Source organism: Microcebus murinus, chromosome 15 (genome assembly GCF_040939455.1).
Source record: "Microcebus murinus isolate Inina chromosome 15, M.murinus_Inina_mat1.0, whole genome shotgun sequence".
Classification (NCBI taxonomy): domain Eukaryota; kingdom Metazoa; phylum Chordata; class Mammalia; order Primates; family Cheirogaleidae; genus Microcebus; species Microcebus murinus.
The window spans coordinates 10,808,735-10,821,838 of record NC_134118.1 but is presented as its reverse complement, the minus strand read 5'-3'; the positions used below and the strand labels follow the sequence as shown (position 1 = coordinate 10,821,838).

The 13,104-nt window shown below is 50.2% G+C and overlaps 1 protein-coding gene across 3 annotated transcripts in view; it reads right to left on the bottom strand.

Annotated features, from left to right (window-relative positions):
• Positions 1-13,104, bottom strand: part of SSR1 (signal sequence receptor subunit 1) — a 111,673-nt gene that overhangs the window by 60,489 nt on the left and 38,080 nt on the right. The window contains exon 10 of one of the 3 annotated variants that reach the window (XM_076010467.1): positions 9,957-10,805. The exons of 1 other annotated variant lie outside the window; for it this stretch is intronic. In XM_076010467.1, coding sequence (XP_075866582.1) covers positions 10,627-10,805 — 179 coding nt within the window. In that variant the 3' untranslated portion in view covers positions 9,957-10,626. Of the gene's footprint in view, positions 1-9,956; positions 10,806-13,104 lie in introns of those variants that run through there. One more of the 3 variants, XM_012753602.3, reaches the window with a different exon arrangement.

The window sequence follows — 13,104 nt, the reverse complement described above, 5'->3', positions numbered from 1 at the left end:
ATGATGAGGATTGGGGGTGGTATGTGAAAAATGCATGGGGAAAAGAAGGGTTTTTTTTAAAGTCAACTTACCTCTGTAAGATCTTGGTTAGGTAAAGACTTAAAGGAAGGTTTCAGACCAGGGCCAGGTGATTGAATGGAAGGATTATAAAAGCCCTGGACTTCAGCTGATGTTGTGGAAAGACTTTCAACCACATTTTTATGATCAAAAATCCTGTCCTCAAACACTGATCTATTTTCTGTTCTCACAGTACCACATTTTGCTTCTACTACAATAAAAATAAAGAGTATATAAAAATATTTGTAATTAACAATGAATAACACAAGAACGCACAGTCTTTAAATAGCTTACCCTTTGCATGGATTTCTGAGAAGCAGTTATTACCTTTATTAATCTTGGCTGTGGAAGATTCTAGACCAAAAACAACAGTTTTAAGAATAACAAGGACAACGAGTAAGATGTGCAACGTTTGGGGGATGAACATGCTTGAAGCTCTTACTCAAGGGGGGAGGGGGGCATGGGCAATATAAGTAAGCTTAACACTTGTACCCCCATAATACGCTAAAATAAAATTTTTAAAAAATGAAATGGAAAAAAAAGAATAACAAGTATCAAAGTGCATAATTTAAGTATAATATTCACCATTACTATACAATCAGATTGTAGAGTCACTTGGATGTAAACTCAACCCTCAATTCTCTCATTTGCCAACTTACATCTTCTTTGGGGGGGAGAGGATTATGACAGCTCATACAGATGTCCTCCAAATGTTACTACCCTCACCCCTAGTACATTATTATACAAACACTGTGATATCCATTAGATGATTTTCTTAACAAAAATAACCCAGGAAAAAAATGTCTCAGGTAGTTTAGAGCATTGTTGAAATAACTAGGATTAAGCAATTTAATTTAATTACTATTATATTTTGTAATGTGTTCATATGATTTATATTGGCATGAATTATCTCTTGCCTAGGAATATGTGGGAGTTTAATTTTTAGCAGTACCTTAATTTAAAAAGTTGCCATTCAAACAGTATCAGTCACTTCTATCATGTTCCTCAAAAAGCTAAAGATAAATGATTGTATCCACTCATGTCTTTGCAAAAGAGATAAATAAACTGGAATAAACCCTGTCTGGCAATGATGGATGAAGGAAAGCCACACATAGTACTAAATAGAAAGCTGTAACTAAATATGGAGACAGAGAGGGAATGAAAGGACAGACATTGAAGAAATGTCTTCTGCAAGAAGAATTTCAGTGGGTGTAAAACCATTTCAAAAGGTGGGGGAACATGGATGGACACACACACACACAAAAGAGATGTTCCCACTCAATCAATTATGGACATAAATCAAGGAAGAAAAGGAAAAACATTTACAACAATAAGATATATAACAGACACTTCTGTTCATAGCACATCCATAATAATACTAATATTTACTCAGCAGTTACTCTTTATCTCTACTTCTGTAGACTCTAATTTTATTGCTATAAAATAAGACATTCAAGTAGTTAAACATGGTCATCTACCACTACCTGAAAGCTGAAACCTTATAACTACAGAAAGAGAAATGGAAACAGAAATGTTCCATCAAGGTTCACTTGGAGAAAAAATGAGTAATCAGAATTCTAAACAGTAATGTGTGGCTTGTAATGACATCATGTATTAAAGATATCTTTAGAAACCCTCACTAGAAACAGCACAGAGGGGATACAGGCAGAATGGCTGACTGGAGACATCTGGCACCGGATCCCGGGAGAAAGAGCAGAAAGTATCGGATGACAAGGCACACCCCAGGAGTAATTCTGAGAAAACAGTGCCAGAACCCACCACACATCCCACGGGAAGACGTCGCAGGGCGGAACAAGAAGGAGCAAGATTCTGGCAGAGAGAGACCCCGGAGGAATTGGGAGCCCCATGGAAACGTAAGTTGGGGAGGTTTGCTTTTCCTCCCCTCACACCACCGACAGTCTGCAGTCTCCCAAACTGCAAGACAGCTCCTGTCCCCTCAGGAGAGTAAGTGCTGCTGCCCTCAGGGAACTGGGAGCTTCTCCAGCACAGAGCACAAGGCTGATGGCACCCTGCAGGTCCTTCTCCCTCACCACAGCACCAAGCCCACTTGGCGGCCACCATACTGCTTTAGCACGCATTGTGACCTTTGTCCTGCCCGGGGAGCTTCGGCCCTTTAGTTTTTTCCCCCACCTGCACCCTACACAAATATTCCGCAACACCTGCTCAGAGTGCAGCAGCCCCACAGGGGCCGGCGAGTCCTGCAGGAACTGTGTGATCCCACAGCTGAGACATTCCAGGCAGGCTGCCTCTAAGTTGAAGGGAGGGCACAGCATGCCAGAGGGCTCCTGTGCCATAGGGGACCGGAGTGCCAGGTCTCCCCTTTTTTTTTTACCCTCTCCTCCTCCTCCTCCCCTCCCCTGACCACTGCTGCCCACACAGCTGTGGCGGTTCCTGTATGGTTCTGGCTTGGTTGTCCCAACGATGATTACTGGTTACACCGAGACTTCTTCCCCTTTGTCAGTGTTCCCGCCACACCCAGGATTCCATGGAGAGTGGAGTTCTTAACATTACCCTTAAAAATGGGTAGTGGTCTGAGGGGTGCTCTGACCATGGGAGCCCTGCCCAGGGGATCGCCCCAGGCCTGTCCTGCCAGGCTGCTCCAGCACAGTGGCAATTACTCCAAAGCATAAGGAATTAAGCCTCCTTGAGCACTCCTTGGGCAACTCAGGACCAAAACAAACGTTCCTCTCTGTAACAGTTTGGGGATTGAACTCATGGGAGGGGAGGCCAGCTCTGCAGGACTTTTCCCATCCCCCCCAGGACTCCATCACATCCTTCAGGGGCATGGCAGTGTGAACTGGCCTTGGAAAGGAGGGAGCCCACTCAGGCAGAACTAAAAGGAGAGTGCGCTGTGGGTCTGAGCTGTAGCGAACTTGTTGAGTACCCTCCCCTCAGAAGATAGGCATGTTTTCAAACAGGGCCAGGGCAGGGAAAGAGAAGCTGGAAGAATGTAGCCTGCAGCAACATTTTTGGTGAACTAGTTGGCTTGGACTGCTGCCTGTGACCAGATGCCAGAGGAGAACTGCGGGCAAGGGAAGTGGCAGGAGAGTGAAACCCACTCCCGTCTGCTGGACTGTGAATTCCTGACTTCCCCTCCCACATCAGCAGACTTGTTGGCATGGTGGGAACACCCCAACCCCTAACTGGTGGCTATCCTCCACGGTCTGAGACATGACCCCTGTCCCCCGCTGAGACCGCATTTGTATCCACCTTTGTGGAGCCTGAACATGCTGTCCCAAACCATCCCCACCCAGTCTCACTTGCCTCTCCCCCACAGCTGTGGTGTAGCACAAGAGGGGGTACCCTGGGCGATCCAGGACCCCACCCATTGCCTGGGACATGGAGTGCTTCTCATGATTGGCTGAGGCTAAAAACAGGTCCCCAAAACCCCAGTGCAGCGGCCTCTCTCCTGCAAACAACATGTACTGGCAGCGCAGCTAAACAGGTCCTCTCGGCTCCCAGCACAGACGTGCCTCCTCAGGGGACTGCTGTCAGAGATGCCTCTAGTCTTTATGTTCCCAGTGTGGGGACTTGGCAGACATCCATCCCAAGCTTTTAACCTGTGTTTTCCCACACTGTTTTTGTGGAGTGTCTAAGAAAATAGTACCTGTGTGCACTTCCTCTTTTGAGCTCCTCCACTGAGCCCACAGATGAAATGAAGAGCTTTTAGAATTGTTTCCATGCTTTTACATAGTTTTTTCTAGCTAAAATGGAAGCTTTGTAAGCATTAGGGACTCTTTTATTCTCACTCTTTGATTCCATGCCTGGCAGACACCAGGTGTTTCATGAGAACATGTAGAGTGGATGGAGGGATGGATGGGTGGTGGGTTGGTGGATTGATGATAGTATTCCATGAGTATTTGGTGTGTGAATGAATGAATGGCCAGTCATATCCTTAATACCCAGGGGTGGGGAACACAACCCTTTCCTTTCTGTAGAAGTTTCTATCTAGTGTTGGCCTCTCTTCTGAAGCCAAGCCATGTGGGAGACCTCCTTCATGACTTCATTTTTCCCTTTTCCCTAAGATGGTGGAAGTTGGGCAGTCAGGTGACTTGGAGAAGAAGGCTGATGAAGTCTTTCACTGCCCAATATGTTTCAAGGAGTTTGTTTGCAAGTATGGACTGGAGACCCACATAGAGACCCATTCTGATAACCCTCTAAGGTAGGAGAAGGGGCGAGCAGGTTTTTCTCACCCGTTTCTGCTGGCATTTAACTTGTTCTTATTTCCCATTATTCCACCCCGAGCCCGATTGAACTTGTATATGACGACACTGCAAAGGCAGTTAAGTGGGGTGTCGCTGTGGGGAAGAAGCTGAGCTGAGCTGTCAGAGCATGGCTGCAGCTGGAGTGTGTTCATGGGGTTCACTCTGCCTCCTGTGCCCCTGGCGAGGCCCCTTGAGCAGTCCCCAGTGAGCCCCCTGCGCAGTGGACAGTCTCCTATGATGGGAGCTTTTGGACAACAGATGCATTTTCTTTGCACAGAGTGTTGCAACCCACATGATTGCTAGCTGTACGTGAGCATGTGCTCGGGACAGGGACGGCCCATGTGTTGCACACACCTGGCACAATCCTAGCACACACTGGGGACTTTGGACGGTTTTTTTTGAAGTTCAGACTGAGTGGGACCAGAATCGTAGAAACCTAAGAAAGTATTTCGGGGCAAGAGAAAGTTCTACTTAGTGTAAGGTACTCGACCAAAAGTGAAGCCCGTTATGTTTCAATAAAGTGGCAACAGATGACTGTTCTGCTGTTCCATCCCCGAGTGTGGGTCCCCAGCCCCAGTGTTTCTGATCCTCGGCATGCCAGGCAGAACACGTGGGTGGTGACAGGACTTTCCGGCGGAATTCAGGGGAGCCTCTCTCCCTACCTTCCCTGACAACCCAGCAGGCAAGTGTTCTTGATGAACACTAGATAGACAAACAGTCAGATTTAGAAATTTTTCCTACAGAATTACCACTTAGAAATGTTAGACTACCGTAGATTTTAGGCACTGAAAAGAATGAAGAGCTGCGTAGGAGCCCCTGCTGTATCTGAGAGTCCCGAAAGTCACCCACCCTGGACGTCACACACAGCCGAGGGTTCATTCAAGAGCAGAGGGTGGGCCCACACGTGGTTGCAGCTTTGGGTCTTAGAAGACAGCTCGGGAATGTGGGGATTGGGGTATCTGTTTGCGTGAATCCCTGATATATGAACAGGATTTCCTTCCTGAGGACACGTGTTCAGCTGTGACTTAGGAGTAAGAGGGTCTGAGCAAGCTAAAAGCTTCTGTGTTGTGGGGAAAAGCCAGATTATATGGTAATTCGAAGCCAGGTCAAATATCATGATCCTTAATCACATTAGCTTGACATCTTTGTGTTGGTGGGGGGAAAGAATTTGTGAAGAATTTAAACTGCTGAGCAACTGAAATGCTGTGAAATGTCTCACGGAAGTGCCCGGGCTCAGGACTCTGCCCCGTGGTGGGCGCGGGCTCGGGCTGCTTAGCAGGCCCCACGCCTCGTCCTCGCTCTGCTCACGCACGGCCTCAGCCAGCCACCCTGCATCTCGGCCTCCTCATCCTTCGTGTCCTGTGTTCCTAAAACCAGTCTCTTAGCGGTTGTTTCTTCTGTCTACCAAGAGCAGGCATCTGGCTCGTCCCTTTGTAGGCCCTGCGGCTCCGAGAGCGTCGCGGTTCATTGCACCAGTCCATCCCCGGGGCGCGGCTTGTGCTGCTCGGGGATCCTGAACGTTCTGCAGAGCCAGGGCCTGAGCGCACAGAGCCGGGGCTTCCAGCAAGCCTCGTGGAGAGTCAGGGGCAGAGGGGGGCCCTTGTGGGACCCCAGCTGCCCCTTGGCGTCCCCACCCGACAGCCGTCCTGACCCTGGGACTGGCCTTCTGGACGAGGACCTGCTCCAGGAGGGGCCGGGCTCCCCCCCAGCGAGGACGGGTGGAATTGCGCCGGATGCTGCTCGTTCGTTCCCGGTCGGGACGGGCGTCCCTCGGTGGGCAGTTCACCCACTTGGACGTCAAGGCTGGTGGCGCAGACGGGCTGTGCAGCTGGCAGTGGAGGGTTTTCCTTGCCTTTTCAGCACTAACACCCTGTGTTTGGTGAGAGCGTGGCTGAGGAGGTTTTGTAGCTTGTTGGAGACTCAGCCGCTCCAGGCAGCCTCGCATCCCACTGGCCCCGCAGCGGCTGATGGAAAGAGGTCCCGGCATCCCACGTGGAGGTGGACAGGCCACCCCTGCCTAGTGGCTCTGTCTGTGATGCTGCTAGGCGGGGCGGGGCTGCCATCTGGAAACCGCGAAGAGCTGATTACAGAACATAGTTAATTTCCCTTTTCTCCCTCTGCTCTGCCGTTCCCCATAATAGCCTGCTATCGGAGGAGGCCCGGGCTGCCCGAGCCAGTGGGGCCTGGCCAGGCTGTGAACTGGGACAGTAGCTGGTGGGAGAGAGTGCTTGTTAACTCAGAACTAAAATAGGCACCAGCTCCCTTCCAAACCCCAAGGGCAGCAGAACCGCAGTGGGATGCTACCAGCTCAGACAGAAAGTTCGTAACTCAAAACAGCTGTTGCCTTCTCCCTCCTGCCCTCGTCCCCCTTCCCCGCCCACCAGAGCTGGCACGGTACCCATTGTTCCTTAATAAAAGTGTTGGAAATCCAAACTCCTGTAAACACCGAGTCCATTTCCCCCATCCACTGTGTTTCCAGTGAACGAAGCGTTGGTGTAGAACAAAAGGAAGGCAGAGCTGTTTGTAGAGATGCTAGCGCTTAGGGTCGGGTTTGTAGCACGCTGGCATGACCAACAGTAAATCATCCCCCTCCATACAGCTCCGGAGATGAGGGAAGAAGGCAGGGGAGCAGGGCAGTGTCGGGTTTATAGAGAGCTGGTGTCTGGAAGCAGAGGCGACGGACCGAGTGTTCAGAGAGCAGGTGAGTGCACGGAGGATGCCCGTGTGAAGGTTTCCCTGAGCACGGGACACCTTGCTGGCTATCTTTATACAATTCAAAGAAACAAGAACATTGTGGGGGTTTTGTTTGTTTGTATTTGGAAAGTCAAGAAATTCTCCTGGTCTAGAATGAGACCAGCTTGTTCCTTGAGTTCTCTTTAGCTAGGAATATTTATTCATTTAAAGGAGGTTTTCCAACTCAGGGTGCCCATCTGTAAAGCGGATGCTACTAGTCTACTGGCCTAGCTTCATGGCAAAGCCCTGAGGAATACAGAGATAGGGAGAACAAGGCCCTCTCTCCCACCCCATGACCCTACCTGGCCATGTGGCCTTGATCAAGGCATGGGCACATGCAGTGATGAGGAATTTGACAGAGCAGCTCTGGAGGCCCCTTCCAACTCCCCTGTTCCTCTGATCAAAGAATAGGTTTGCCAAACTCCCATACTTTGGACTCTGCTGCCAAGCATCAAACCATCTGGGAATTGTGCCCCTTATCAATTTAGTTTCCCCCAGCTCCAAGTTCATCCTTCATTGCCTGCTCTGAGAAAATGGACCTGGCCCCTTTAGATGTTCCTTTGCTAGCTGGCACAATGTTAAGTTTTGTCAGAGAGGGCGCTGGCAAGACATAGCAAGAGGAGGGGTGGAGGGGTTTTCCTTCCTGGTCCTGTGTGCCCACTTGGCCGGCTCCTACTGTGCACGTGAATCCTCCAGCACCAGGCCCTTCAGGGCATGGTGGTCAGCTGCACCCAGCAGCCAGCAGCCAGCAGATTCCTCCAGCATCCCATTCCAGTGGTTTGTGGTTGGCTTCCTCCAGTAAGGCACTCCCCTTATGGAACAGCTTACCCTGGTACCCTTGAGCTGCATTTCCAGCAAGCCCCACTGGCGTGGCACCAACAGTGACTTCTCAGCCATTCAGCGAGCCTTGACAGTGGTCTCTACAATGAGTGCTGATCTCAGCCTGGGGGGAGTGGCTGCTCCACACAGCTGTTCTTCCTGGGTTACTTAGAGATCTCTTTAGTTATTACTAGCCAACCCCTCTTACTCTAATCCCTTGTCACAGTTATGTCAAACATCCCTATTCAAACTGATGTGTGGTTTCCTCTCTCTCTCTCTTTTTTTTTTTTTTAACACAGAGTCTCCCTCTGTTGCCTGGGCTAGAGTGGCGTGGTGTTAGCCTCACTCACAGCAACCTCAAACTCCTGGGCTCAAGCAATCCTCCTGCCTCAGCCTCCTGAGTAGCTGGGACTACAGGCATGCACCACCATGCCCAGCTAATTTTTTCTAGATATTTTTAGTTGTCCAGCTAATTTATTTCTATTTTTTTAATAGAGATGGGGTCTCACTCGTGCTCAGGCTGGTCTCAAACTCCTGAGCTCAAACAATTTGCCCACCTCGGCCTCCCAGAGTGCTAGGATTACAGGCGTGAGCCACCACGCCCGGCCGGTTTCCTCTCTTGATTGGACCCTGATTGGTATAGAGTTGGTACCACGAGTAGTCTCGGGACAAGACCTGCGAAGACGGCATTTGGAAATTGATTTGGTTGTGCCTTTGAGCTCGAGCACAGTACTGACCTCCTCGCCTGTGGGAAATGGGGTGCTACTACAAAAGACTTGTAATTTCAAGTGGGGCCTTGTATCAATCCTGTGTAGACTGCTAATACACACCTCTTGATCCAGGAAGTAGGACCAGGCCCCAAGGGTGATGGCAGCCCTTCCCAGGGCCACAAGGGATTTCACCTGTGACCCTGCGGGAACCGGATGCAGGAATGTAGGCATTGCATGGATCCCTAGAAATGTTTGTCACTTAGAGAGCTGTGGGCCTCTGCAGCACTGCATGGGAGACAGCATAACGCTGACCAAGGGACCCTGGCGGGGACTCCTGGACAGCTTGGCCCACGCTCACCTATCTTCAGGTCAGGGGCACAGGGCACTGGTCACATGTCCAGAGTGCCATACCACTGTCACAGAGGGTCTAAAACCAGGATGGGCATACAAAGAAGAAAGCGTATCTGGTCAAATCAAAATGCTTGGGATAATGCTACTGTCCTGGCTCTGCAAGGTCTCAGAAGAGTCAACAGGCCTTCTCTCGGCCTGGCTGGATTCCTCAGGATCTCTCACATCAATCTCCTTCTCAGAATTCTTGGGATCGGCAGTATCCATATGACCCATCTGGGGATTTATCAGCAAAGCAGACCCCCGGGCCCCACTCCAGACTGACTGACTCAGAACTTCAGGGGTGGAACCCATCGGTCTGTGTTTTGACAAGTCCTCCAGGCGATTCTGACATGCAGGGAGTATGACAATTGCTCATTTGACTCAGGTACAGACCTTGGCACGCCCCACTTAAAAATCGCTGAGTGGCTCCCAACACCTACCTAACGGAGGCTTCCCTGCCCACCTGCAAACACACAGTTGGTGCCAATCTTTGAATTGACTTGTAGAGTTTGTTCTAAAATGCAGGTTCCTGGGCCAGCTTCGCAAGAGTCTGACTTAGGGAGGTGTGTGTGTGGGGGGTGTGATGCTGGTGCATGTGCTTCACAGACTGATATCACTACATGCTTTCTCCATATGTGAATATGTCCGTGCACAGGTATTAATAGGTCTGTATCATCTGTCAGGTGGAGTTATAACTTGCTTCATGGCCTTCTGTCTTCCTTTCTTCAGTCGTGATGCCCCTGTGTTCCTGCTTCTTCCTGGGTGAGTCCTTCTTACCTCCACCTCCTTCTCTCTAAAATCCTTCCACAACTGTTCTCAAAGGTTCAGCTCAAAGATCACTTCCCCTCGAAGCCTCTCTAACCCTCCTCCGCATGCCCACCCAGCCACCCCCACGCATTTCTGCCGCAAGTCCACCGCAGCACAGTTAGCAACAGGCCCAGCTTCTGCGAAGACGGCGACTGGCTTATTCATCTTTGACTCCCCAGGGCCTGGCGCTCAGCAAGAGATTCATGCTAATCTGTAGGCCTTGCAATCCAATTTATTTCAGTCCAATTTGATTTAATGCAATTCAATTCAATTCATGTCAGCACAATACAAGAGCCCCGGGAGCCCAAACTGAGCACCAGCACACATTCACCAGGCCTCGAGAGTCCCAGCCGCGAGGAGCTCACTCGTTTCTAAGGCATGATACTCGTGTTCACGCGAAGCATCATTCAGCCTGGACACTGACTTCTACCTCCACCCAGGCCCAGCTGACTGCTGCAGCTGCCAACCCTTCCGGAGTCCCCTCCCCGGCCTCCTCCCGAGGGCTTTGCGCATTTCCCTAAGCTAAAACTGGAAGCTGCTACGGTACGTGTTGCAACCATCACATCGCAGGGGTTGCTGGCTCGCTTCACACAGAGCCCTCTGTCTGCCGGCCTCAGAGGCCATCTACGTCATGGGGTGAGGTAAGCTGACCCGAATGAACCTTCTGCTCGGGGTGCATGGTTCATCCATTGCTCTCTGGTGGGGACCCACACCCCCTCTCCTACCAGCTAGCAAAGTGGCCTGGTTTCCTGGGAAATCTCCACCCAGAAACAATGCACAACAGCTGTTATTCATCAGCCACGAAGCCCTCATCACACGTGCCCCCTGCAGTGACGTCCCAGAGCCATCACATGGAGGATCCAGTTGAGTGAGTTGGCGCTGTCCTACGTTTCACAAATAGCAACATGGTGCAGAAGATAGACGGGTCTCCAGAACTGCCTGTCCAGGGTACTTCCTGAAGCAGCTGAGGCGGAGGGCACAGCCCTGGCACCTGGAGACCAGAGGTGGCCCCGCTGCTGGTGGGGCAGTCCAATGCCATCAGTGAGTCTCCCTTCTCCTGCGTCTGAAAGAGCAAAGGGAGAGAGTGACCTCCTGAGAGGCTTCAGGACGCCCCACCAGGCACTTCCCGACCGGCATGAAGCACGTGGCAGGACAGAGGCAACGGGGCGCGGGGCCCGTCTTAGCGTCAGAGACTCTCCATGCTGCTCTGCCCACTCGAAATATTTCCCACAATCAAAGACCCAGAGAACCTCTCTCACTCCCCCTCTTCCTCCCATGAAGAAACTGATAGAAAAATCTAGGATGGGGTTCAAAGTTTCTGAAATTGGTCCATTCTGTGATTCCCCAAAGAAAGAGTAAATACCATGCTTCTTTCTTGGGATTTAGTTAGACTTTCATGCTTTCAGTGAGAAATTGGCATATAAAGAAAGCTCCAAATTTAGCCATGCTTCATGAGTAAAACCAAGAAAAATCACAAGAATCATCTGGAGAGATTGGAGGTTTTTGCTTTGTAACAGAATCAGTTCCCAAGTATTCTCACTCATTCTTTCATTCACTCAACAAACATTTATTAAGGGCCTACTGTGTGCCAGGCCCTAGACCAAGAGCTGGGCCACAACGGTGAGCAAGTTGTGGTCCTTGCTTCCATGGAACTGGCATCGAGCAGGGGGAGAGGAGCACACACGATGGCTCAGTCCATGCAGATGAGGCACTGTCCCCAGGGCTGAAGTTAGGGAAAAGACACCTAACCTCCCTGCGGGTGCCTGGAGGGGTGGTCTGAGAAAGCTTCCTTAGAGGAGGTGTCGTGAAAACTGAGGTTGTTAAAAAATAAATAGGACCCCACTTTTCCCAAGTCATCAGTACCTATGTCACCAATGACAAGACAACCCAGAAGCACCATGTGGCCCTGGAGATGCAGCTTGGAAAATGACGCAGCATCACTTCAGTGCTATTCCTGCCAGAAAGGGAGAATCTGAATCTAATCTCAAGGAAACATCACACAAGCTCTCATTAGACAACATTCTGCAAAACAACCAGCACTCTTCAGAAATGCCAGTGTCCTCTAATTTTTTTTTAAATTAGCCAGGTGTGGAGGTGCATGCCTGTATCCCAGCTGAAGCAGGAGGATCGCTTGAGCCCAGGAGTTCAAGGCTGCAGTAAGCTATGATTGCACCTCTGCACTCATCCTGGGCAACGGAGCAAGACCCCGTCTCTGAAAAAAAATACCTACGTTGTGAAGACACGGAAAAAGTGGGTGTTCCAGAATAAAGAAGACAACTAGATGTAACATGATCCTGAACCAGGAAAAAAATAGTTATCAAGGCCTTAGTAAAATAATTAGTGAAATCAGACCACTGCCTGTAGCTTTGAAAACACTGCATGAATGCTACATTTCCTGATTTTGCTAACTGTAATTTGGTTCTATAAGAGAACATTTGTTCTTAGGAGATAAACACTGGTGTATTTACAGGTAAAGGGACATCATATGTCTGTAATTTCCTCTCAAATAGCTCAGAAAAATTATGGTGGGCGTGTGTGTGTGTGTGTGTGTGTGTGTGGCAAAATGCTAACAATGCTCTGGGTGAAGTTGAAGGGCATGGGGCATGTATGTGTGTGTGTGTGTGTGTGTGTGTGTGTGTGTGTGTGTGTGTGTGTGTGTGTGTGTGTGTGGCAAAATGCTAACAATGCTCTGGGTGAAGTTGAAGGGCATGGGGAATTTCTTTGTACTATCTTGCAACTTTTGTGTAAGTTTGAACTATATCACAACTAAAGGTTACCCCAAACTGGATCCTTGGCTAGGGGGCAGGGTGTCCAGCCCTTCCCCCTAGGGAGAGAGGGCAGCCTGTGCAGGCACAAGGGTGTGGTGTGCACAGGAGCAAGCAGCCCCGCTGGAGGACAAGGTCAAAGGAGGACTAGGGAGAGAGCGGGTTCAAGGGGCAGGCAAAGCGAATGGTAGAAGCTCTGGCCTTTGTCCTGCTCACTGTGGAACCACTGGAAGGTTTTCAGCAGGGGAGAGACAGGCTCAGAATGCCATTCTACAATGACAACAGCTAGTGGGTAGTGGGCTGGAAGGGGACCAGACTGGCAGCTGGGAGGGTGGGGCAAAGCTCTCGTGGTGCTGCAGGCACAGGTGGGTGCCACCCCACATGGGCTGTGGGCCTCTGGCAAGTGCTTACTTAACAGGCAGGAACCAAGAGCTTGCCATGCCAGCGCGGAAGAGCTGGATTTAGGAGATTAAGAGGTGGGAGGATGGAGGGGTCTGCAAAAAGCGAGTTTCTTGTGGACGCGAGGTCAAAAATACTGATGAAGAAGTGGTTTAGGGAAAGAAAATGACCAGTTCCCACACTGAGTCCCAGGTGCCT